The sequence below is a fragment of the Phyllostomus hastatus genome, unplaced genomic scaffold, assembly GCF_019186645.2.
Source record: "Phyllostomus hastatus isolate PE091 unplaced genomic scaffold, TTU_PhHast_1.1 phas_scaffold_501, whole genome shotgun sequence".
Taxonomy (NCBI): domain Eukaryota; kingdom Metazoa; phylum Chordata; class Mammalia; order Chiroptera; family Phyllostomidae; genus Phyllostomus; species Phyllostomus hastatus.
The window spans coordinates 8243812-8271155 of record NW_025334033.1 but is presented as its reverse complement, the minus strand read 5'-3'; the positions used below and the strand labels follow the sequence as shown (position 1 = coordinate 8271155).

The following is a 27344-nucleotide window of genomic DNA, read 5'->3' as shown; positions in this document are numbered from 1 at the left end:
TAGTTAGTGGTTTGGGAGAGAAATGCTTTATCGTGTGTGTGAGCAGCATCTCAAAGATGTTTCTGCTAAGGAATACCAAAAACCAGCTCTGATCCCAGGAAAGCAACCACCTAGCTAGTCTCTCTTGAAACATTGTACTTGTCTGAAAACTATCAAACTTATCATCCACACAGTACTGTACCTATCTCACATTAGAAGATCTGCCTACTTGCAGATGTGACTTAAAATACTAATAATGAGCCACATTCCTGCTTGCTTGGGGTAGAGGCAAGTTTTCCTCTTTGGTCTGTGGCTGTCCCTCTGCTGGCAGAGCTCACCACTGTCCAGGATGCCGCCCCTCAGGTGTGGGAGCAGGCCAAAGCTGATAGGCTTCCCTTTAGTGATGCTTCATTGCAACTGATCTGCCTGCGGCTCTTGTGCCCCAGAGGTTCGAGGACAAGCCAGTTTGCCTAAAGCCATGTTAGTTGTTCTTCTGCACACAAGGATGTGTGGGGCTCATACCTAACTTGTTCAGATCCAACTTGTTAGATAAAGTGGATTTCTTACCTTCAGTCTAGTATTTATGGAACTTAGATGTGATTTAATTACTTCACATATATGATTTCATTTAAGCTCCACAAGTCACTCAAATAGTTATTATTTAATTTACAGATGGGAACCTGAGGTGCAGAATGCTGAGAGCCTTGCCCGAGCTCACACAGCTGTGGCTGGCAGATCCATGATGTGAACACAAACGACAGCCTGAGTCTGGAGCCCTATGCCGTCCCTGCTATGGTCCAGGAAAGCAGCAGTGGGAGGCCGAGGGAAAGGGCCTCCCAGCTACAATCTTCTCCGGACAATTCATCTTTGGTAGTGCCACTGTGTCCTGTTCTGCCCCTTGTTGTGCTTTAGTCTCCTGAAGTGTGCCCACCAGCCCCTACTGGTCTCCCAGCCACACGCCAGTGCCCCACCTGAATGTAGAGGTAGTGCACAGCTTCAGTGGTGGCCGATGGCTCACTTTCATGGCAACTGCTGTTTCCATTGCAGTCTTCATCCTAAACCAAGAGGAGCACACAAGAACTCAACATGGGGGCTAACATTAAACAAGGTCATTATCATAACAAGTCTTTTGCACCTGGCCCCACCGAGCACAAGGCCATTCCTATTTTTGCCTTAGAGGGAAGATCAATGGGCAGAACACAGCACAGCCACTGTCCTTGAGCTGTGTACAGCATTCAAAAGGCAATTTTGCTATCATCTGAATCTACTGTATGGTCACTAGGTCTGTCACTGTACAAAACTGATAGGGAAAGCAGAAAACAGGTAGGCATTAAAGGTGTGCAATGTACAGAGATTCCATGCCAATTCCTTCATACCATTAATATCTTTCCACTGAAAGCAGAATGTACGGGCTAACACTGTAAGACTTCAGTTTTACTGGAACACCTTCCTTTGGAAACAGAAGATTAGAAATTCATCTTGGGCTAAAACCATTTAGATGGATCACATGACCAAAGAACATTCTGCCATCTAGGCCCCACTCTGGCAGACAAGCATTGCCACTGACAGCAACTGATCCTCTTGACTACTTTCCGCATGGCCAGTCCGTCCCCTACAACTCATTTTCTAACTCATGTCCCTTTTTTCAAAAAATCATTTTTCTCATAGATGTATTTAAATGCTGCCCCACTCCACACCCAGGTATAGAAAAAGCATTAAACAGCGTTTGACCATTCCTAGTGTACAATTTTTTGTATGTGTGTGGAAGCATTTTTCAATGTCTTTTCCCTTGTCAAAGGAAAATAACTTTGCTCTGGAAACAACCAGATCCTGCTTTTGAATCATTTATATACTCTAGGGATTACTCCCCATTAATTAGAATGCCCCTGGGATAGTGCCTTTAGTGGAGCAAAACCAGGATTGTCAATTTGGTGCCCTAATAATAAATAAATGCATAACTGATGCTAAAGTCAAAGAAGGTTTGCTCTAGCAGTTTGGAGCATTTATATGATTTTTCCTGGTTATATTTACAGTTTATAAATTTAAATCAAGAGGGTGATTTTAAGGGTGATTTTTAAAAAATTAGTATTTTTAATCATTTTGTATTTTCAATTACAGTTGACATACATTATTATGTTAGTTTCAGGTGTACACCCTGCTGATTATGCATTACATAACTTAATAGTGATTATCTCGATAAATCTCATACCCATCTGACACCATATTTTAGTAATATTTTTATTTCATACTTTATTCAAGTCCCAAATCATATTCCTCCCTCTGTTGAGTTCTTTTATTACCTCTTTATCTCTCATTTGATATCTAACATATGCTATCTGGCTTGTTTTTAATTTCATTTAATTTTTTAAGGGTGATTTTAATAGGAAAGTACTTATAAAAACATTGGCTAATGCATTAAAACATCCTTCAAATCAATTTAACTGCTTATCTAATAGAATCTACATGTAGACTTTAAAAAATCTACTATGAATGTCCTTTATAATTATTAATGACTATATTTTTATTTCTGACAATAAACATCGCATTCATCCCCCAGATGCAGAATGCTTCTCTGCATCAACAACTGACAGCCCCATGGTTACAAAGCTTCACTCTGGACTCCATCCATGCACCAGCCTCAGGGGGCTCTGCTGGCCTGGGCAGAGGGAAGAACAGAACTGAGTGGAGTTCAAGGACTAGAGTAGTGTTTTTCAAACTTTTAGGACCACGATCCACATGAAGAGATAAACATATTTTATATCACACTAAGTACACATACTCATGAGAGAAAAGTTCCACAGAATTTACCCTTAGTGTGATAAATTTTAGTATCCCGTACTCCTCTCTAAAACATTAAGAATAAAATAAAGCCGGTTGTGATCCTCGAAACTCATTTCATAACCTGTTACAGGATCATGGCTCAGTGGTAAAACACTGTTCTAGGAGATGGATTATGAAAATAAGAAATCAAGATTAAACACAAGGTATCAATTCACTTCTCTTTTCTAAAAGCAGGCATATTTTACCCTGGCCAGTGTGGCTTTCATTGGTTGGCTATTGCCCTGCAAACTGAAAGGGTGCCAGTCCAATTCCTCATCAGGGCACATGCCTGGGTTGCAGGTTCTGTCCCCGGTTAGGGCACGCTCAAGAGGCAGCCAACTGATGTTTCTCTCTCACATCAGCATTTTTCTCCCTCCTTTCCCCTCCCTCTAGAATCAATTAAATAAAAGAAAGAAAATAAATGAAAAGCATTTTTTTTACTTTTAAAGACTTTATTAATTTATTTTTAGAGAGAACGGATGGGAGGGAGAAGGAGACGGAGAGAAACACCAGTGTGAAAGAGAAACATCAATCGGCTGCCTCCAGCACATGCCTCGGGGACAAAACTATAGCCCAGGCAGGTGCCCCAACTGGGAATCAAACTGGCGGTTCCTCACTTTGGGGTACAATGCCCAACCAATTGAACCATGCTGGTCAGGGTAAGTAGGCACGCTTTATTAGATGGATAAATTAAGTCCTATAAATAAACATGTGAATAGCATATATTTTAAATAATATTTTTAAGTGGAAGTTTTCTATAGTTGCATATCAGGTTAAGGTGTTAATATTTTACCTGCAGTTTATAACATCAAACATTACTGTTCTTACCTACCCGCCCCACGATGAATAAAATGTGGTGTAATTTCTATTTATACATTTTACCTGATTCTGGCTTTTACTGTTCTCATCTTCATTGTCAAAGATGATATCACTTTCAGAATCTGAAGCAGGTCTTAAAAAGAGAAGTAGAAAAATATAAAAGAAACCAAAATTCCTTTCATAATTTTGAAAATCAACACTGGTTAATGACAAGAAAGCAAAGAGGCTAGAGACATGGTGCCGTGACCCTGCAGGCACGACTCTGTCCACAATTCAATGCTGATTCGTGTTTCCTCAATACAGGAAATACAGAACACTTGATTCAAATAAAAATTGGCCTGAATAAATTTTCTGAAAAAAGTTAATAGATAAGAATTATGATAAACTGTATCCAACTGGATACAATGAAATAAAGTCATGAAATTAAATGACTGGGGTGGATTCTGAGATAACTATAGTTTAAGATCGTAATCATTGGTGTGGTAACCTTTCCTGGGGCTGTGGTTGGCTCTGTTACCAAGATGCCAAACTAGTTATTCAGTATTCCAGAGCTGGAAGCCCTCATCTAAAAAAAATGACCTTTAAAGAATTCCATTAAATGTATTAAGATGAGGTATTGGAAGAAATTTCTATTTTTCCTTTCTCTGGGGGCTTGGATTTTGGAACTACAGCAATGGGGGGAAACTTGTTGGGATGCATTTGGTTACTCTATAAAAGTGGGTGTGATATTTTGTTTTTTAATGTGGTACACTGGACTGGATTTCTACTGAATCCCCTCTTCCCTGGGGTGGGCTCAGGGGTGATTAATTTGGGGGCAGGCCCAGGCAGCACGCTGTTGAGCGCTGTGCTCTTACAGGAACGACTGCGAGAAGACACCGCCATGCTCATCCTCCTCATCATCGTCCTCGTCGCTGCTAGAGCCCTGGCCTGTGGCGGGGAAGCGGGCGCTGGCTGAGCGCTCGCCCGATGTGCTCCACTCCACTGAGCTGGTGAGGATGGGCGGTGGCGCTGCGGCCTCCACGCTGTTGGGGGCGTCCGTGTCACCATCGCCCACCTGCAGCCCGGGCACAGCTCGGCCATCCCGGGCCTGGGGCCCCGTGTTGTTGGGCAAAGTGCCTGGGCCTGCCGGCCGCTCGTGTCTCTCAATCCAGGCATTGTAGTAGCGCACGATGTTCTCATGGTGTAGGCGGGACAGCAGCGTCACCTCGCCCTTGATCCTGCGGAAGTGCTTGCTGGCGGGGTTGATGGGGATGCGCTTCACTGCGTAGCAGCAGCCGTCCAGCTTGTTCTGCACCTGCAGTGTGGAAGGGGAGGGGCCCTAGTACTGCCAGTAGCTCAGAACCATCTGCAGACTGGCATCCACAGCGCCTCCAGGGAGAACCTGGAATTCTCGGTGAAAACCAACAGATACAGTGTGGGACTCTTAAGCTGAAAAAAGTCTTGACGGCCAAAAACTTAGAAAATATCTCACCCCAAACTAGATGTATTTAACTTGCTAAGAGCCCCTGGGAAAAACAATCTCCATTTTAACCATTAACTTTGTTGACAATTACATCCTGGGGTTTCCAGTATCACATCTGATATCTAAATTTCTAAGTAAACCCTGTTGTTTTCTTAACTTTGTTTTAAAAAATTATTTTGTGAAGTTAGTGTAAGGTTTCATTAGATTTTAGTTTCTCTATTTTTTTTACATTTAAAGTCACTAAACACAAACTAAACTCCAAAATTTCAACAGACCTAAATGAAAACTCTAATTCTCAACTTACAAAGCTGTGTGAACTTACGCTAAATTTCCTTGAAACTTAATTTTCTCACCTACAAAATGCTGTCTACACCACTTCCCTTAACCTCAGAGGGGCACTGTAAAGGTTAAACAAGACTAGGGGAACAAAGCACCTGCAACAAGGCTGCGCAGAGGGAGGTGCTCAGGAAGTGACAGCAGCTGGTAAAATATCAACACATTTGTGGCAGCCCACTGACTCTGTTATAAAGACTGAAGACTTACCACTGATACGTACTGAAACTAGAACAATATCATTAGGAACACAGTAAAATACAAATATAAGAGAAATACAAGTAAAAAAAAGAGGACCTTTTATAAAATTCCATTCACTAGAATATTCTAGATCTAACCCTGCAGGCCAGTTGAGGTAATGAAAAGCAACAATTTGGCCATGGGCAGAGGGAGAAACTAGTTGATTACACAAGACAAAAGAGCACATCATTCTTGTGTTTGGCTCCTAAGTTACAATTAGATGACTGGAAAACTACTCAGAATGAGAAAGCAATACTATAAAATTGAGTTTCAGATGACCTCTTTTTGTTTTTGTGGGAACAGTTGCAAGAACACATGCTTTCAAGTAAAATAAACATGCTTTCATCTTTTAGTGGATATAAGTTATCTTGAGCAAGTTACATAACTGTTCTGAGCCTCAGTTCCCTAATCTGGAAAATGGAACTAATATCTACTCATAAGAATGTCACAAGATTAAAAGATGTGTGTAGGCCACCTGCCACACAGCCTGAAAGAAGGAAAGTGCTCTAGAAACCATAGCCCTCTGTCCTTTTCCTGTCACAGGAACAGCACAGAGCATAGCGGGAAATCTTAGCATTGTCTTTCAACCTCCTATCTCTGTACACATCATATATTATGAATCAATGACTAGGGAATGGAGCTTGCTGTAAGAAAACTCCTAGGAACTCACTTATTTGAATGGAAAGTGCATCAACGGTAATGGGTCTAAATGCCAACAAAATGCCAGACCACTGAGCGGACTGCCCTGCCCTAACTTGCAAACAGAAATGGGGCATATGGGCTATGGGTTCTCATAGGGAGAAACTACAGGGAAAAAAAATTAGGGGCTTATGTTTTTGTTATGAGAGCTTACAAATAATTTTTAAGTACTTATGAGGAATGAAGTTTCATGTTTTGCATCCAAGAATCTAAAATATAAAAAAGTTAAAGGATTTCATCAAAATATAGTTTGAGCTAGAAGGATACTACATGCTTTAATCATTCACTTCTCTTGAAGATAACTGTGATGACCTGATCAGAATATCTGTCTCCAGTGTATCTATTTAATTTCCTAAATGTAACATCTACAAGTTCAAGAATGAAAAGTTCAAGTTGAAAATTTCCTACACTGAAACACCCTTTTGGAAAATTTGCTTAAGATGGTCTTTCTGTCCTTGGTTACCACAGAAAATCTAATTCAATTCTTTTTTTGGTGTAAAAGACCTTCCACAGTAACACTAGTAATGCTTCCTTATAACACTAAATAAACATAAGCCCTACTGATGGTGGACTCTTCCTTAAGTGTGGATAACATATATCTATATGAATTTAATACTATGATATTAATCTGGGTCTCCTAAATTTGAGCAAAATACTTAAGTTATATAGAAAGAGCTGAAAATACTTTATCAAGGGGCAGATAATAATAGAAGTCACCCAAACAGTCTGGCATGAAGAAGGAAAGACAGCATACCTTAATGTGTCACTAATTTCTCCCTCAATAAGAGCTGGAAAATAAAAACTACCAAGACCATGTGGGGCCATTTCGCAGTTGGAATTGTATTTTAGTTCTAACCTTGCATCCCTTTTATCTACAGCAACTCTGAGGAAATGGAAAAAAAAAAGAGAAAAATTTTCTTTCTGCACAAAAGCACACAAAAATGTTCTTCATGTAAAGGCCTCAACTCCACCTGGGCTGTCACAATATGTGGTTTTCACATTAGTGCACTGCATCAACCATGGGAAGAAGAATGATGTGTTGTTTTTTTTTTACTTTATTTTTAAAAAAGATTTTATTATTTATTTATTTATTTTTAGAGAGGGAAGGGAGGGAGAAAGAGAGAGAGAGGAACATCAATGTGCGGTTGCTGGGGGCCATGGCCTGCAACCCAGGCATGTGTCCTGACTGGGAATCGAACCTGCGATGCTTTGGTTTGCAGCCCGGGCTCAATCCACTGAGCTATGCCAGCCAGGGCAAGAATGATGTGTTCTTAATGTGCTTAGTATAACTTGAAATAAAGCCTTTAATTCCATGAAGGTCAAGATGATCATAGTTTCAAATCATCAAATTCACCTCTCTCCCTGCTCTAAAAATAGAAGTCCACACATCTGCAGAAATGAAACAGAGTAGAAGCTCTAAAAGGTACTGGGGACAACTCTGTATCACACCTTGATGACAGCTCCAAAAGCTCCTTTGCCAAGAAGTTGTAATTCTTCAAACTCAATGAAATAGCGGGAAAACTGTCTCTGTGTCTCACTGAAGAATGCAGCACTGGGCAGCTGGTTTCGAGGAATAACAGTCTCAGCGTAATCTTGTCCTGCAGAGTCTGAGATAAAACAAAAGGCAAGAGACTTCTGGTCAAGACACAATTTGCCTCCTTGCACAACTAGGAGGGAATGGGGGAAAAGGTGTACGGATTAAGAAGTACAAATCAGTAGGTACAAAACAGACAGGGGAATGTTAAGAACAGTGTATGAAACGGAGTAGCCAAAGAATGATATGCATGACCCATGGACATGAACTAAGGAAAGGGACTGCTGGAGGGAACTGGGGTACCAGGTGGAGGGGGGCAAAGGGGGAAAAACTGGGACAACTGTAATAGCATAATCGATAAAATATATATTTTTTAAAAAAGGCAAGAGGCAAATGAGGCATTAAAATACAGGAAGAGCTGCAATATCCAACAACAATTCAAGTGCTAGAAGGAGCCCCAAACAGTAGTTTGAAAAAGTCTACTTCTTACCTGGCGGACCTTTTAATACTTTTCTCACCTTGTCCTCTTTGATGGAGGAAGAAATATATAATTAGCCCAAGTTTACAGGTATAGGTAACTGAGACAGAGAGAAGGAAATGACTGGACAACAGAGCCAGAACCCAAACCCGGGTCTTCTGGTCCATCCCAATCTCTACTGATGTCCCTCAAGATGCTACTGAAGTAGCAGCAGGGAAACCCGGTTACCTGGTAGTAAGGGCGACAGGACAAGAAGGGTAAATGAACACTGAGAGAGGCTACACCAGTGAATACTCCATCAGCAGAGGCTGGAAAAGCCAGGATGGTGAAAAAAGTTCCAGGCACGCAGGACACATTAAATGAATGGATTTGTGCACAGCTCAGCATAAAACAGGTAAAATCAAGTGATTCATGTAGTCCCTTCCAGTTTTAAGTTTATATGTACTTTCAAAATAATTTATCTCCAGCAGGGTATCATGAAAGAAAGGTAGAAGACTCACCTTCAGGACTTGGTTCCAGTAAAGGCATTTTTGGCTGAGGATTTATAAAGCTATGTTGCAACAGCTGCTGAGGACTCCATCTTTCCTTGTCATCCAGGCACACACACCTCAGTGAGAGGAAAGAAAGAATCTCAGCGACACATAAATGCTAAGGTAGTTAATCCAAGGCATTTGACTATGGGTTTATTTTTTAAAAAATATGCATTAGAGAATTCATGTTACTTATGGACCAAATTGTACTCAGAAGCAAATTTAAATGAATACACTTTCCTGCAGGGCCCTGGCCAGGTAGCTCAGTTGGTTACAGTGTCTCCTGATATGTCAAAGGTTGTGGCTTCAATCCCTAGTCAGGGTACATACAAGAATCAACCAATAAATGCATAAATAAGTGGAACAACAATTGATGTTTCCTTCTTCCTTCCCCCTCTCTCTAAATCAATCAACAAAAAAATTTTAAAAGTAAATAAACTTTCTTGCAGGATTTACATGTTGAGCACCAGGCCTGGTGTAAGTGGGGAATTAAAACAAAAAATATAGTAGCCCCCCTCCTTATCCACAATTTTACTTTCCACAATTTCAGTTACCCACGGTCAACTGTGGTCTGAAAGCATTAAATGAAGAATTCTGGAAATAAACAACTTTAAGTTTTAAAGTGCACACCATTCTGAACAACATGATAAAATGTCTCAGCATTCTGCTCGGTGGATCAGCCCTTTGACCAGCACACACACCACCTGCCTGTCAGCCACTTCGTATCCATCTTGTTTATCACACCGATGGTGCTTATGTTCAAGTAACACTTATTTTCTTTCCTTGTGGCCTCCAAACACAACAGAAGCCTACTGTTGCGTCACTATGCCAACATCACTCACCTCGCTTCACCTGATCACGTAGGCACTGTAACTGTCACGTCACATGATGACAAGAAGGGTGAGTACAGTACAATGAGATATTTTGAGAGAAAGACCTCATTCACGTAACTTTTATTACAGTATATTGTTATAACTGTTCTATGTTATTAATAATTATTGTTGCTAATCTCTTACTGCTCCTAATTTATACATTGAACTACCATGAGTATGTATGTATAGGAAAAAACAGTATACATAGGATTTGTTTGGTACTGTCTGTGGTTTCAGGCCTCCTTGGGGGTCTTGGAATGTATCCCCCTTGAATAAGGGGGCCCTACTCTAGTCTCCAGAGGCAAAAAGACTTACCCTCATAGAGCAAGTTTTAAACCACCCAAGACAGCATAAGTACACCATGAATTTTCACTCCCATTGGTAGTTCAATGACTTGTCATGCTGAACCAAGCCTTTCCAGGCCCTAGTCACACAGTTTTCTGAAGGATAAGCAAACTGGACAGCTGATGTCGGGCTGGGGCCCAATGTGGTAAACTTTACCTAAAGCCTGTTCACCATGGTATGAAGCTGTTTAAGAACTACTTTGTAAAAGTCCCACTCTTTATCACATACTTTCTTTTAATTCTCATTCCTTGAACTTATTAACTTACTGTTTATTTCCGTTTCTTGATGAATGAAAACAAGCCACACCTTTAACCTTGGGGTTCTCAAACTGGGGTCGCTGAATAGCAGCATCAGTGTCAGCATCACCTGGAAATTGGTTAGAACTACAAGTTCTACTCTAAGGCAGTCCTAGCAGATCAGCAGCGCTGGGAGTCTGGGCAGCAATCTGTGTGTCAACGCGCTCTCTGGGTGGTTTCGATGCAGATGAAGTCTGAGAACCACTGCTCTAACCAATCTCAGCTGCTTGGCTTTTGTCACAAATGACCCAAGTAGCACCACTTGGTAGCACTTGACCCTAATTATAAATAATGCATTTAAAAGAATCAACTATCATTCTAAATTCTGGACTTAAAATTTATGTCTATATAAAGTGGTGACAGCAACTATCATAAATGGTAATATTTTATTTTTTATATCATAGCACTAAAAAGTAAAGCATTCCTATTTTTTTAAAAAGATTTTTATTTATTTTTAGGGAGAGAAGGGAGGGAGGGAGAGAGAGAGAGAGAGAGAGGGAGGGAGGGAGAGACATCAATGTGCGGTTGCTGGGGGTTATGGCCTGCAACCCAAGAATGTACCCTGGCTGGGAATCGAACCTGGGACACTTTGGTTCCCAGCCCACACTCAATCCACTGAGCTACGCCAGCCAGGGCTCGAAGCATTCCTATTTAATAGACTGAAAGTGAAAAAAAGATGGTGATAAAGCATTTGGGTAAGATACTATATTTTCCCCTAAATTTAAAATTAATTTTTAATTTTGTCAGCAAAACATGAATATCTTCTCCTTGCAAATACTATGAAAACATTACTGATAATGATAAAGTCTTTGATAACTATCCAAACAAAATATAGTGTTTTGTGGATTTTGATTTTTTTAAATGACATCATCCTATATACATATAGTTCTTCAATTTGCTTTTATCTTTTGACCACCTAAAATATTCTGCACCCAATTCCACTGTGGAGGTAGTAGTGGTGGGGGGGTGTCCTCACCAACAAGTAATTCTCCAACACTAGCTGGGTGTCCTATATTCAACTCTGACACTATTTACCTGGAGAGAGGATCAGATCCCACAGGTTAAAGTGTTACCATAGGTAGTTAACTAGTCATTAATAAGAAAGAGAGAAATTGCAGGGGTGAGGGGTGGGAGTGGGAAAGGGTATAGGGAGGATAAATGGTGATGAAAAATAATATTTTTTAAAAGCCAAAAAAAATAAATAAGAAAGAGAGCAAAGAGAATTAGATATTGAGCTTAATAAACTGGGGAGCATAAGCTGCTTGCTTAGCCAGGAAACTATAGCCATCACAGACTCACTCACACCCTGCAGGGGACTGCTTTGAGAGGAGAGTTAGAGTTATCCCAGGAGCACCGGAAATCTCCCCAGGCGCACTGGCCACCCTCTGGTACCAGACTGTTGGAAGATAGAGAGTGGGGTGCTTGACTGTAACAGGCCTGTCAGTTAGAAGTCCTTGAAAACTTGGGAAGTTGATGGGTTATTTTGAAAAAGCTTCTGGTCTTTCCCAAGCCCAAGGTATATAATCCCAGGGGAACAAAGAAGTGTTCTCTGTCTCTAGGTGACCCCTACAGGCCCCGTTCTTTCTCGCAACCTCTCTCTCGCCCAGAGCACACATAACCGTGTGGGTCCAGCAGCCAGGGGGCCCGCAGCAGACCACGTGGGCTCCAAAGGACTAAGCTTTAATATGAACCAGACACTCTGGACACTGGCCTTTGTTTTGGCCTTGCTGCGGACACGGCTGGACTTTTTCCATGGCAAGAGATGGAGATGGGTCACAGGGCCGCTTTCCACCCGAATAAACCTTGTCACACCACAATCTCCATGCACGGGTCCGTGAAATGCTTTTCTCGAGATCCCATGGAAGGAAGAGCCTGATTTTCACTGGCAATGAAGGGCTCAGTCTTATAAGACTGTGTCCCCAAACTGTACTTTAGATGTCAACTACAAGCCCACGTTGTCACCTGAGCTTCTGACCTTTCGGCTATAGATCAGAGGTTCCAATGACCTAACTGGGTTTGCTTAATTTGCTAAAGAGGCCTATAGAACTCAAACATTTCACTTACTACACTACTGGTTTATTACAAGAAGACATAACTCAGGAACAGCCAAATGGAAGAGATGCACAGGGTCGGGTACATCAGAAGGGCGAGGAACTTCCACGCCCTCTGCAGACACCACACTCTCACTTTTCCAGCACCTCCACGTGTTCTCTGAAGTCCAGCCCTCTGGGTTTTTGTGGAGGGCTCGCTACAGAGGCCTGACTGATTAAATAACTGCCCACTGGTGATGGACTCAACCTCCAGCCCCTCACCCCTTCCCAGAGGTCAGGGAGGTGGATGGGGGTGGGTGGAGCTGAAAGTTCCAACCCTCCAATAATGTGGTTGGTTGGTTCTCCTAGCAACCAGTGCCTAGTCTTAGTAGGTGTTGCCAAAAGCCATGCTATTAACATAACAAGAGACACCTTTGCTGCTGTCCGCACTTAAATTCTAAGGGTTTAGGAGCTCTAAGCCAGAAACAGAAACAAAGACCTAATATATAGTTCTCATTACAAATCACATCACACTATGTGTCTTAGAGATCTCTCTAAGCCAGTACTTAGAAATCTTTTTGAATTTACCAGAACTTATTTACACATTCTCTTATTGCTGGACATTTAACTATTTCCAATTTTTCATGGGTACAAAAATGCTGCAGTGAACAGCTCTATACATGCCTTGTTGGGTTTCTGAAGTACCTTATCAATTCTAATTCAGCTATCATAGTAATGTGTTTGACATCACAATAAATCTGAATGAAGAAAATTATAAAGCCTACCTAGAAATAATTGTATCTTTGATTTTTAGAGACACTGAGATCTCAGCTAAAAAGATGGAATTCTCTGAGCCACTAATTTTGGCTTCATAGGAGCCGTAAGTGGCGGAGGCAAATGCTTGGTCAAGCTTTGAATCAAAAGGGAGGAAATGCCTGGAAAGATACTTTAGGTCCATAGTTCGCACTACTGAGAATGGAGATAAAACTGGACTCAGCACCGCTTCCAGGCCTAGGTACTGCTGGAAGCACTTTGCAGGTGTGAGTTCATTTAATCTTCCTATTATCCTCATTTTACAGGGAGGAAGGCAGGGTAGGGTGGGGCGTTTAAGTCACTCAGACCACAAGGGGCAGAGGTGGGATGTGAACCCAGCCATCTGCTTCCACAGCCTGGGCTCTTTCCTACTGATAGGGGCTTAAGACTTGGGAAACTTTAGCTTAAGGTAAATAGTCATAAATCTAGCAAGTAATGTGTATGTTAAGTTTTTGTTTCAGTAACTACAGATAAGGTCTATCCTGGAGCCTGAGAATAAGCAGATGACCTCTTGGAGACAGTCTGTACCAGGAAGAAGCAAGCCACTACCCTTTCCCCTTGGAGGCAACTGTTGAATTTCAAAGGCTTTCGCTGACACCTTGTTTGCCCTCCCCCAACCCCCTTATAAAAGATCTGGCTGGGAAAGAAAGAGCAATATGGTTTGTTAGGGTATGAACCCGCCATCTTCTGGGATCGCCGGCCATCTGAATAAAGCACCTACAAAAGATTCAATCACAGTCATTGCTTATTGGATTTGGTAGTGACAGGCAGCCCGAACACCGGTGTCTTTTCCGGTTACATTACCACAGAGACTGATCTGACACAAAACTCTTCTCCCAAGGATGTTCACCAATAAGCAAAAATATAACTACAAATGAAATGTTGATATTCTTGAGTTGTGAATTTTTGTTGTTTTTGTTGTTAACAGGGGGCTGGAGAGCAAATGTGGTAAAAAAAAAAAAAAAGTACTGTGCTGTCCTTAACTGAGCAGTCTATCAAACCACTCTAGGAAGAGAGAGAAATGTACAAAACATTCTAAAGGACAATCATGTTAACTGAATAAGAAATAGTGTAGAGCTCAAGTTCAAAACTGACAGTGCGTAGAGCTATTCTCTAAGAAAAGAACTAGGAAAGTTAGCTACTGAGTCTGTCCTTTTGCCATTTAATGTAAAAAGTGTGTTCTACTTAAACTTCCCAGTGTTGTTTTTAGAAATACATGATGTTATTGCTAACCTTCACTAAATTATTCTTGACTAATGAAGAAAGACAGACAGCTAAAGCTGCCATTTTGAAGAGTGAAATGAGTCTTTCTGTCAGTGATTCTATTACCACAATTCTTTTGATGTAATTTTGGCCAACTGCATCATCAGGGTACATTTAAATAAATATTTTTAAAGTTTTAGTGCATTTAATAGAAGTCATAAAAGATTTCTTTAGCAATCTTCAGCTGTTTATATACTTTAAGGAGAAAATACAGCATAAGAATCAAAGCTGGCCCCTTTCCACAACTGTACGTACATCACAACCACTTCTATTTTGCACTACACAGAAACTATCTTATTTAAAGGGAAGTGCAGCTATTTTCACTTTATAATGGGTAAAATAATGGGTGACAGGAAATAACAGCATGGATTAGGTCAAATGGCAGTTGGGATAGATGGAAATAGGAAAAGAAATGTGAAGAGTAAAAGGAAAGAAATGTAGGTGGTAAGTGAAATGAATTAAAATGAATGGTTGGGAAAAAGAAATAAGGAGAGAAGTAAGAGAGATTGTTAGAAAGGAACAAAACCAGTGCAGGTTAACTTGCTGGAAAGTTGGACTAGAAGAGTATCTAGAAAAACCCAACTTAAGGGATCTTACTTCCCATTTAATCCAGAAACAGAGTACCTAGGTGTGACTTGGACTGAGAACAGAGGAAGGGCTAACCTAGACAACACTGAATGGAAGGACCTCACAAAGACTGTAAGTCAGAGGAAAACTTCTCAGCAAGGATTCTCTCAAAGTAGATAAAACTTGGCTCTGTGGTCAAATGTGTACCTGTAATTCACAGGTGTCGGAAACCGTCTGGCTAGAGAAAGGAAGCATTTGTATTCTAGGGCTTGACTGAACAAGATATTGCTAATGAAGAAGAATGGTTAAGAAGAACAGGCAGAATTACTCTCCCACAGCTGTTTTCTAAACATGAGGCCTTGCCTTTGACCCATTAGGAACCAGAATCAAAGGCAGACAGAGAGGCTCTTCCATTTGGAATACCTGGGGCATTTCCCACGAAGCCATCCCTATTCACTTCCTCCCTACAGCATACAGACAGTCCCCAAAATGCAGTCTGAAAATCTATTATTGAGCCCAAGTGAATTTAGGAGAATGTGGGAGTTAAGGGAACAATAAACACAAGGAAGAAAAGAGAACATATGTGTCTGGGAAGGGATTGGGAGAACAAAGAATTAATTCTAATCTTGTTCCTCACTCTTTAGCTTATACATATGAAGATGTTTAGCCCTGGCTAGTGTGGGTCAGTGGATTGAGTGCCAGCCTGTAAACCAAAGGGTCACTGGTTCGATTCCAAGTCTGGGCACATGCCTGGGTTGTGAGCTAGGTCCTCAGTAGGGGGCACAGGAGAGGCAACCACACAATGTTTGTTGTTTTTCTCCCTCTCTTTCTCCTCCCCTTCCTCCCTCTCTCAAAATAAATAAATAAAATCTTAAAAAAAGGATGTTTAGCATCAAAATACAATAAAAGTACAAAAGTAAAGTGCAATTAATAAATTCTCAGTGATACTCACTTCTTTAGAAAGTCTTGAAAGTCAGCAGGTAAGTCATTAGGGATGGTCACAGGGTACTCTCCACATTCTTGTCCTTGGCTGAGGGAGAGCAGCAAAAGGCCAAGATGCCAAACATCCCCTTTCTTCCCTGTTTTATAAGGCAGGGCACTGTCACTAAAGCGAACTCGGGTTTGTTCAAACACATCCTCCTTGCAAATGTCTGCTAGGCGCTTAGAAATGCTGTAGTCCGTAATCTTGACTGTGCCCTCTGTGTCCACCAAGACATTCGATGTACTGAGAACCTTGTGTACCACAGAATTGCTGTGCAAATAGTCGAGGCCTGACAAGAGCTGAGCGGCATACCTGCGAAGCTGATGCACAGGGATGGGGCCCGAGTGGCTCAGGTGTGCAGCAAGGGAGACCCCATTAAAGTGCTCCACCAAAATGTGCACCACGATGGAGTTGTCTTGCTCTTTGAGATTCATTGCAAAGTAGCGTACTATATTGGGATGGCTCAGTTTTACCAGTGAGTTGAATTCTGTTTCTGCACCTTGAATCTGATAAGGAAAAAAATGGTAATATTGGGTTGATCAGCATTAACTGGTGTTGCACTTCAAAAAGTGAAATATTTAATAGAAAATGTACTTTTAAAGGATAAGAGGAGGAATATACCCTAAACTGACCCCTCCCCTAAACCATTTGGTAAACCTTGTAGTTCATAAAGACGGGAAAAATTTAGTTAATTCTCATCTTCTCTGAACTCAAAACCTAGTGTGCAAATACTATAAAATTAGCCTTGGCTGGGCAGCTCAGTTGTTCAGAGCGTTGTCCTGATCCGCCAAGGTTGCGGGCTCCATGTCCAGCCAGGGCGCAAACAAGAGTCAACCAGTGAGTGCATGAGTAAGTGGAACAACAAACTAATGGCTTTCTCTTTCTCTCAAATCAATAAATAAAAATTAAAAAATAAATCACAAATACAATAAAATTAGTGAAGAGCTTTTAACATTTATTTTGCAATGAGGCCACCAGAAAAAAAGAAATATTAATTTTAAAATAACTCTTTCTGATTATAAAGATTCACTATCAAAATTTTAGTAAGTACTAATACAAAAGAAAAAAAAAACTCACAAAAGAAAGAAACAACAAATTATCTATGTGGTCACCACCCAAAGACAAGTGTTACAATTTCAGTATATTTACTTCCAGTGTCTCTTCTATCAGAAATACATGTACAATCTAAACACAAAGTTTTACCTACCTACCTATTTTTAAAATTTTTTATTATGTAACAAGTAAATATTCTCCTTAAACTCAGTATTATAAATTAACTCTAAAACTCTCCACTCTCCTGGAATTCAGTTTTTAAGCAATATTTCTAAAGGTTACAAAAGCCATGATTATGACATACTATTTACTCCCAGTTGGAGAGATGGCTATTAACGCCATCACAGAGGCCGAGAAAGGAGGTTAAAAAAGCAGCTGCAAAAGTCTGGACCACACTGTGCAAGCTCTGAAAGAGCAGCAAGAAGCTGAGGAAACTGGTAAGGAAGGCGCTGGTCCCCCACCATCCCTGAGGTTAAATAGACCGCACACGGTTCTGATCATCTTTACTAGCCAATCAAATCAAAACATCAGAGCAGTTTGTTTGTCATCTCCTAAAGCTTGGGAGGGCTCTGTGAGCCCTCTTGGATGCCTACCTGCTTTTTGCACTTATCAATCTTCTCTTTTTCTTGACTGGTAAGGAAAGGACCAATTTTTTTCTGCCACTGAAGGACCCACTCATACAACAAGACAAAGCTGCCACTGGCTGTTTCCAAAGCATTGTAAACTAGTTTTCCAAGCTGTTCGTCATAGGCTGTACATTAAAAGAAAATATAATTAACTCTCACTGGTACATTTTCTGTGCAGATTTAAGAAAGAGGATACACACACACATTCATTCACCATTGGGTGCCATGTGCTATTTACAAAAAATAGGACCTCATATAACGTATGCTCTTTTGTAACTAAGTTTTAATATTTAACAATATACTCTAAGCCCCCAAATATTAATTACTACAAAGGGACAATAATCAATAGTGAGATCTTAGTATCTGACGAATGCTTTCTACTAGGAGCCAGGATTCATAGTGTTACTCTCATAGCCAGGTCACCTCTGATGGTGGCCCTTCGGTGAGGTAGTGTGCCCTTACCCAGCTGAACACTAGCTAATGTGACAGGAGGAATGTGGAAAGAGGACGTTCCACCCAGCTTGCTCCATCAACGTACATGAGATTGCACAGTGTAAACAGGTCTTAGTAACCCAGAAATTTGAAAACATCAGTGATTTCCTAAACACAAAATCTGAATATATTCAGTAAATACAAAACTGGTTAACAGTTTCTAGGGAAGGAACCAGAAATGATAGTTTAACTTTGAATCTAGAAAGAGACATACATTTATTTAGTAATAGACATATGGCTTTCACTTGTATAACACCTGGAGAGCTAAATTTCTGTAACACCAAAGATTTTCTTATAAAAATCTGTATTTTTTTTTTTTAAATTCTTACCTGGCTGGTGTAGCTCAGTGGATTGAATGAGGGCTGCGAACCAAAGTGTCACAGGTTTGATTCCCAGTCAGGGCACATGCCTAGGTTGCAGGCCACGGCCCCCAACAACCGGTACATTGATTGTTTCTGTTTCTCTGTCTCTCTGTCTCTCTGTCTCTCTGTCTCTCCCTCTCCCTCTCTCTCCTTCCCTCTTTCCCTCCCTCCCCTCTCTAAAAATAAATAAATAAAATCTAAAAAAAAAACCCCTCTTGACCTTTAAAAAAAAACATTCTTAATTAAACTATAGTTGGCATATGACATTAGTTCTGGGCACACAGCATAGTGATGAAGACATCTGTGTACCCTGCAATGTGTTCACCGTGACGAGCCTAGTGACCATCCACCACTGTGCAGAGTTACTATGATATTACTGACTGTAGCTCTGTGCCACACATTAAAATCTATGTTTTCATTAAAGACTATAATAGAAAATTACCAAAAAATTAGAAATGAAAGAAAACATCATCCACAATATCATCAGTTTGTCTTATTCTACTTCCCTCTACTCTTTTCTGCCTCCTGCTTTACCAAATTGTAGCATATATAACAGGATTTCTCGTCTTTGACACCAGTGACATTTTGGACCAGATAAACCTTTTTAGAGGGAGGTTGTCTTGTGCACTGCAAGGTGTTTAGCAGCACCTCTGACCTCCACCCATGAGTTGCCAATAGCACCCCCACCCTAGTCTCAACCATCAAAAATGTCTTCAACATCACCCAATGTCCCCCAGAGGACAAGGCCAATCCCAGCTGAGAACACAGTGATCAATCCCACTGATACACAGTGTTCTGTCTTTTTCTCTTATTATATAAATAATAGTTTCCCATGATGCCACATTGTCTTCATAATGAAAAGATTATTCAAAGAAACAGTAATAGTTCTTTTCCACTAAAAAAAATGAAAAGTGAAGTAACCTGTACATGTAGGACATACTGGCCTCAGCAAAAAATACTTTGGAGAAATGTGGCTAAACTAGCTCATCTAGACTTTTTATCTGAGAAGCAGCTTTTACTTCATAGAAATGCTGACAATTTAAGAAAATTTAATTGAAATGATCTGTTATGCTAGTTATAAACACCCTGATGTTTTTAGGCTAAGGGGAAAATACCTTGATGTCTGAAAATTTCTCAACCAAAGGAGGCAACCTGTGCAATGCACAATGTAAGCAGCACACACAGGTGACAGATATCAAATGTTTATGAGATAGAGTATGATCTTATTTACATAAAGCATAACTACATATGTGCATTATGCAGTACAATGCCTTGCAATATTTCTCTCCCCAACTGGGACCAGGTGAGTATTTCATAATTGCTGTGTTTTTTTTTCTGGTATTATAATTTTATTATTGACATCCTCTTCCTGTTGCTTTTGCATGGTGGGGATAATAAAAGAGACAAAAGAACACGCTGCAATGAGGCTGAAGGAAAATACCTTACCAAAGGAACTCTGATTTGATTATATGCTAACAATGATCATCACTTATAGTCTCTATTGTGCTTTATTCAAAAGAAAGTTCTAACTGCTTTGAACTGAAAAATGTTAATTAGTTGATCTTTCATAAAAACATTTCACAGAAAATTAGGACATTTTAAAATCTAGACCTATTGTGAAAAAACAAAATAAATACAAGGGGGACCCCCCAAAACCTGGAATTTATTTATAGAATATTGTGTATTTATTTACATGTTTAAACTTTGGTTACCTTCAAAGTACTCTCCCTGCGGTGCGATATACCTATTGAAACGTTTCTTCCACTGCTCAAAACAGATTTTGAACATGTAAATTTTGAGGCCTTTTAGTGCTTCTGCTGGTTTTTGTTTCACTTCTTCCACATTGGGCAAAACATTTCCCTTTGAGGACTTTTTTCATCCAGGGAAACAAAAAAAGTCACTTGGGGCAAGATCAGGTGAATGTTGAAAAGGGAGGGTGGAGTGTGGGGGTCACACCTTTTTTTTTTTTTTTTTTGTCAAAAACTGCTGAACACTCAGCATGGTGTGGGCAGGTGCTCTTGTGAATCCCCCATCATGAAATGGGCAAAGGTGTTGAAAGAATCTTCAAAAAAAATTCACTGAAGCCAAACGTAGTCTCTCACAACAACACCAGCTGGTACACTGATACAGATGGGTTCCTAGAATACTCACCTAGTGGCGGAAGCCTGTACTACAAGGGGCCCGCCCTTCAGAAGATAATTCCACGTTTTTTGGCACCCACCCTAGTAATTTATATAGTTGTTTTATAAAAAAAATTTCAGATTTCAAATGTGTCTCTTGATGAGGCTATTAACTAAGGTGGATCTGTCTAATGAGAATCAATAGGATCAAGTTAAGGTAGTAAGTAGTTAGATTAATTTCCCTTCCTGATCACCTCAGATTATTAAAAGTAGTGAGTTTTATGTTGCCCTAAGTCAAGGACAGTCTCAAGACCAAAGCTATTCACCTCTACCAAGGTCTTGAACCTGCCCAAATGGCTGCTTTGTCTGAACAGGGCAGGCTCTGTGTATGTGCAGAATCTTGTACAGCCAGGCTGCATCCAGGCAGCCAAGGTTAAATGTCTAGTTCATAGACTATTCAGATATTTGGTTTCTTCTCCCTCCACCTGCTGCCTGCTTCATGGCAGCTCCTCTGCTTATTTGTCTCTCCTTAAAGAGGAAGGGAAAAAGACAATGAAAAAAAAAAAAAAGCAAACTTGATTTAGATAATGTGGTTATGTGTTAGCTCTGATAAGAATATTCATGGAATTAAAAATTAGACGTGTTCTCCCTCTTGGGAAGAACGCCCATGCCTTTCCCCTCTCTGTCTTCTTCCCCCAGGCGTTTTATCTTTGCCTTTCTCTCTCCTAAGCTCCAAGGGCCCTTGGAGCTATAACTTGATTCCTAAGTCTACACAGACAGCTAGCTCACTTCTGCCACCTTTGTAACTTTCTAAATAAAATTTTTCTTATAATTAAAAAATATATAAATATTCCTGGCTGGCATAGCTCAGTGGATTGAGCTTGGGCTGCAAACAAAAGTGTCGCAGGTTCGATTCCCAGTAGGGATACATGCCTGGGTTGCAGGCCATGACCCCCAGCAACCACACGTTGATGTTTCTCTCTCTCTCTCTTCCTCCCTCCCTTCCCTCTCTAAAAATAAATAAATAAAATCTTAAAAAAAGTTTAAAAAATATATATAAATATTAAAATTATTTGTCAAATTAATTATGTATGTGCATGTAATTCTTACACCACTTAGTGGCTATATCTGTATGGCTCATAAAAGATGAACTATGCTTAAGGCAAAAGAGTAGACACTGAAAACTTGATTTACATATAAACAATCTGAATCCCAAACTGCTGCACCAGCTTCACTCCAGACAGTTGTCAATCAGTAGACCAAACTGCTGAGTAAGACACTAGAAAATAAAGTGGTTTTCCTTGTCAGATACAACATGCCTAGTGGGAAAATGCTAAGCAGATGGATATCAGCTTAATAGGACTTGGTCATTAAAGATCACAGGCATTAGTGAAACTAATATAATATTGTACGTCAAATCTAATTGAAAAAAAATTTTTAAAAAGGTCACAGGCATTAGAACTCATTTTGTTACATGTGTTTCATCAGGAATAATGCACATGATGCAAAAATTCTACTCATAATATTTCAATCATTTTTAGTTTCAAAAAGCTCGACTAATTACAATGATGACAAACTTTATCTTTCTGCTAACAATATTTCCAAGCACCTAGATTAATTTACATTTTATAACATTAATTTACATCTTATAGAAGGGGAAGTCAGAGTAACTCCTCATTCTGGTCATTAGGAATGGGAGCTAGAATGACCAACTGTTGGCTTACAGGTCTCCTGGGAACGCACAGTTTAGATGCTGTGTTCCTTCACGATCAACTTCAGTCACTAGAAAATTTAAATGAATTTAGCCAGTTTACTCACCAATACATTTTCCTTTGTGCACCATTAGCTGGTCAGGACTGCTCATAGAGAAATACAGGACTTCACAAGAACCAGGAGAATCTTCGCTACTACATACAGAATACTGACGCTCTCGCCTGCAAAGTAAATTTGAACGATTATTTTTTTCAACTTCTTGCCCCCATTTTCTCCTGTTTACTAGCCTTTTCACAGCCTAACATATGTCTCTACTGGAAATTGAGCTTAAGTTTCTAATGGGTAAGTTGTTCAACTCCCTGACTCCTCACTGAGGTTTTCTCCACATGTATTCTACAAACTCCCAAGTCTAGATCTGTGCTGTCTGATATGGTAGCCATTAGCCACATTTAAATTTAGCTAGCTAAATTTAAATTAAATTAAACATTCAGTTCTTCAACCACAGCAGTCATATTTAGGTACTCAGTAGCCACAAGAGGCTAGTAGCTACCGTATTGGAGAGCATCAATATAGAACATTGCCATCATCACAGCAGGTCTGCAGTGATTCCACTCAATCTACATTGACCCCGCCATCTCTTCACTCCAGATGCACGTGCACATCTGGAGAAAGGTGGAAAACAGGGCGGTTTGGAGCACTACAAGTTCCTGGTCTCCAACTGGGCACCCAATCACTGAATGCTCATTCTTTCTCTTTGAGAGATACTCTGCCGCTCCCCTCCATTACTTCCCTAAAATACTGAAAGCCCAACTCCTCCTCCTCTCTTTCTCTTTTCTACTTTTCATTTCCCTCTGGGTGGGAATCAACAGCTGGGAAGCCAGATTATAAAGCAAAAGTAATGAATAAACTAGGGGAAAGGGTTGCAGAAAGAGGCCAGGGAGAGCGCCCTTGATGGTCAGAACTGGACACTTGTAAGAAATGCTCTGATGAGGCAGATGGATAAATCTCCATAAAGCAGCCCTCTCATTCTAAGCACGGTCTTGACTTCTACCTTTGCAGAGAACATGAGGCAATGAGAAATGAAGCCCATCCTTTCTCTTGTTCCACCTACAATGTTACTTGGAATCTATACCATTGTTTCTTTTTCCCAGACTTCAAGGAAGTCAGCTATGCTGGTCTCATCTCCACTTCCTACAGTCTCCTCTGGGATCTAGGTCCACTGGCTGTTCCCCTCTCCTATATGTCCAATCCACCCTCTAGGTTAGCTTCTTCCCCTCCCTTATCCATCTCTCTCATCTCTACACTCTCCCCCCTCAACCCTGCACCCCACTCCTCTTGTTGTTTTCATACTTTCACACTAGCTGTCTCCACTTCTGCCCCTTCTACTTACTCCTCATACTACTGAAATGTCAATAAAACTGCCACCTCCCTCCCAACCACTCTCAAGCTGACTTTTCCCCTTGGTTCTTTTATTTTGGTTCATGGTGTAGCCATCCATTCTGTCTCGAGTCAAAAATGTGAGTCTCCCTGGGCTCCTAGACCTCCTGCATCTAACTGATCCCCACACACCATCCTCTCCATTTCCCCGCCCTATTGAGGTCATCTCCAGTTCTTTCCTGGGCACATGCAATACTCCATTACTAACTGGTCTCTCCTCCCCCAATCCTACACATCTTCCCTTTCCCCACACTACTGCTGACAAGACCTACTTTGATATGAGTTTCATGTGTCCACATATTCTGAACACCAGAGAATGACTAAAACATTCTATTTCTAAACTTATTTGTGCTACTAGGGGCACACTGAAATTTATGGAGAAAAGAATAAACACAACGATTTAAATTAGACTTATTAACATAAATTATCCAGAAGAGCCTCTACCCTCTCCAACTAACAGTCATTTTAGTCTAGGGCATCTTTACGTCCTTTAGTTTACAGTGTGTAAACGCCTGCTTTCAAGGTGTTTTAGAATACTAATCACTCTGTCTGACTGTTAAGTGCAAACACAACGAGACTGTTGAGAGTGCTAATAAGAAAAGATACAATTTAGGATTATTAGGATTAAAATAAAAGTGAAAGTTCCAAGAAAACAGCAATGTCATACATGCCACCTAGGACAGACTGGCAGCAGGAACAGTCCCGAAGGATCAAAGTAAATTGCACTGAGTTTGAAAAGGAGGAATAGTGAGATAAAAACCAACGTCACTGATGTCTCCTGTTTTCACCTGTAAGATGTGTACGCATTTGCTTTTTAGAAGAAAAATAAACAAAAAAAAAAATAGAGCACTTTGCTTATTTCCTTTGACTTTCTAATCCATAAAGGCCAATTAACAGAAAGAAACAAAATCAAGAGTATATCATTAGGTACTTTGGTGTATCAAGGACATTTTATTTCTTAACAAATAGAGCACATGAATTACACTTTAAGAAAGTTTCATTCTTTACCAGGCCAAGAGTCAACATAATGGCAGAAACACATGTAGGTACGTGCAATACTCTGGCAAACAATAGATGAAAACTCTTTCATGTTCCTTCTGGAATGATAATGGAGTGTTTTCCTGTCCGAGACATACAAGTATCACTCTGCAAGTATAACGTTACAAGTTGTTCTAACTATGACAAGGGGGGAGGGAACTTTCCATACCCCCCCGAGTAAACCTGAAAATGATCTTGGATCTTAAAAGCAAGTCTAATCTTAGATGCATTATTTATAGTTAGCCACAAAAAAGGAAATGTTTAAACTTATAAAACTGTTTTTTATATATCCAAAAAGACTTTTTCATAGCATTGATTTATTTCACTGATTCTAACACAATAGAAAGTTGTTAAGTAATTCTTAGCAAGATGCTCTGACAATATCAAACTATGTTGCCTATTGGAACCCAAATAGAAAAATTAATCTAAATAGGTGTAAGGAGTGATAATTTTAGAATTATTACCAGAAATAGTATTCAAGAGAAAGTGTGGCTTACCCTAACAGTGGGTGGTTAAACATCAATATCCATACAATTTCTAGGCTCATTTTTTTCTTAAAGTTGGTAATTCGGGAAAGAACTGAAATGGTTCCTTCTTATAAACAAACTATAACCTGAAAGTTTATGTAAGTCTTTAGTTTGGTACCTAAAATGTTACTTTCCATAGAAGAAAAGTGTTGGTTTTAAAAGTGCTGGTTAGATTCTCAAAAGTTTAAACACATAAAGAAGTGAATTATCATACCTACTCTACTTAATCACCGACCCACTCGTAAGTGGATTCTGTACTAAGATTTCCTTCTGATCCACAAGGGGTCACAGGAGATATTTAGGGAAGTCTCAACTTTTCAGTGGAAAAGGATGTGGAGAAAGAAGCACATAGTATCTCTCATGTGACTTCTCGTGACCGGGAACAAACCAGGAGCCCACGGGCAAGGACAAGGAAGCCCGGGACCCCTGACAATGAACCAGGGCCAACATTCCCAGGTGCGGAACTTTCTACACCGCACCCACTCTGGGGCATCCCCCACATCTGCGGTGGAGCCCCCAGAGTTATGGACTGAAGACAAACACGGTGTGAAATTTGACTGGATGATGACTGATGGAAGAAACAATTTTAAATTACTTATTGAATAGTTAGATCATTAAAGGTCAGATCAAACTGTACTAGAGGTGAGACTGTGAAATGTGAGAGTCTGTTATAAAAGTGAATAAGCAATAAAACTGGTTTAATTAAAGATGTTTAGAAAACGTTAAAACCAATGAAAATTTTGTTTCATACTGCTGACAAATACAGGGTGGGTCAAAAGTAGGTTTACAGTTGTGACTATGTGAAACACAGTTCATTCTTGTATTATTTATTAATTACTGTATTATTTTCCATATGGACAACTATAACCTACTTTTGCCCCATCTTGTATATTTATGTAGGCTTTGAAAAGTTATTGAAACAGCTATCTGAAAATTCAAAAATTTCACTACAAGTTGTTTTATTCCTGCTACATCTTTCATTCTTCCAGATCAGAAATCTCAAGGACTTACTTAGACCTCCCAGAGGAGCCGGCCCGATGTCTGCCATTTCCCACAAAGTCGGGAGAGCCTCCGTGGAGAATGGCCGCTGTTCTGTGTCCTCCTGGGTCCTTCCCGGGGGTGTGATTTTGGTTTGAAAAACTAGCAATTTCCAAACGTTCCTAGAAAAAAGAAAAGTAAAACCTACTTTAGATGTACATCATAAATGGAAGACTGTTAAGGTACATAATTATGAGTTCAGTAGAGTACGCATTTTATTTAAACTGAATGCTTTCAAGTGTTACGACGTTGTACTCAGCTTTTAAAAATTTAATGTCTGAATATGGACTGGGTCAGGAAATAGAAGTCAGATTAAGTTTCAACAGAATATGAATTTAAAATGAAAATGCTAGAATCTTAGAATATGCATTAAAAAGCTAGAAAGAAGAGCAAGAGGAAATGAACAGAAGAAGGCTTTCAAAGGGCAGGGTGGCAGATGGGAAAGCAGATCAGACGTAACACAGGAGAGCCAGCAGAAACAGTGACACCATCTTACATCTGTACACGGCCGTGTACTTTCAGAAGGTGGTATATTCATCTGTGGGAATAATTATGGGAGACAGAAAGGGAGGCACTGTAAGTCCCATTTTAAGGGATGAGGAAAATAAGCCACAGAGACTGTCCTCTAAAGGTCACAGAACTTGGCCGTAAAAAAGCCGAAGCTTTGAGCCAAGTGCTGCTTACTCTCCATCAGTGTGTCCTCCCCTCCACCTCACAGTTTCCTGTAAGGTAACTGCCCGAATTCCAGAAAACAGAACAAGTGAAGTTTCCTCTCGATTTCTCCCAACATGTATGGCTGGCTTTTTGATGGAGCAGGACACAGGAAAAATACAGGGAAAACATAGGAAAAAGGATGTTATCCTTTTTCGCCACTGC

The 27344-nt window shown here is 40.2% G+C and overlaps 1 protein-coding gene across 1 annotated transcript in view; it reads right to left on the bottom strand.

The window, feature by feature from the left end:
- Positions 1 to 27344, bottom strand: part of EIF2AK4 (eukaryotic translation initiation factor 2 alpha kinase 4) — a 101934-nt gene that overhangs the window by 49407 nt on the left and 25183 nt on the right. Inside the window, exons 6-14 of the mRNA XM_045822521.1 lie at positions 26442 to 26590; positions 22534 to 22649; positions 17709 to 17866; positions 16033 to 16568; positions 8865 to 8971; positions 7802 to 7959; positions 4473 to 4912; positions 3682 to 3751; positions 951 to 1034 (exon numbers count right to left, since the gene is read on the bottom strand). Coding sequence (XP_045678477.1) covers positions 951 to 1034; positions 3682 to 3751; positions 4473 to 4912; positions 7802 to 7959; positions 8865 to 8971; positions 16033 to 16568; positions 17709 to 17866; positions 22534 to 22649; positions 26442 to 26590 — 1818 coding nt within the window. The remainder of the gene's footprint in view (positions 1 to 950; positions 1035 to 3681; positions 3752 to 4472; positions 4913 to 7801; positions 7960 to 8864; positions 8972 to 16032; positions 16569 to 17708; positions 17867 to 22533; positions 22650 to 26441; positions 26591 to 27344) is intronic.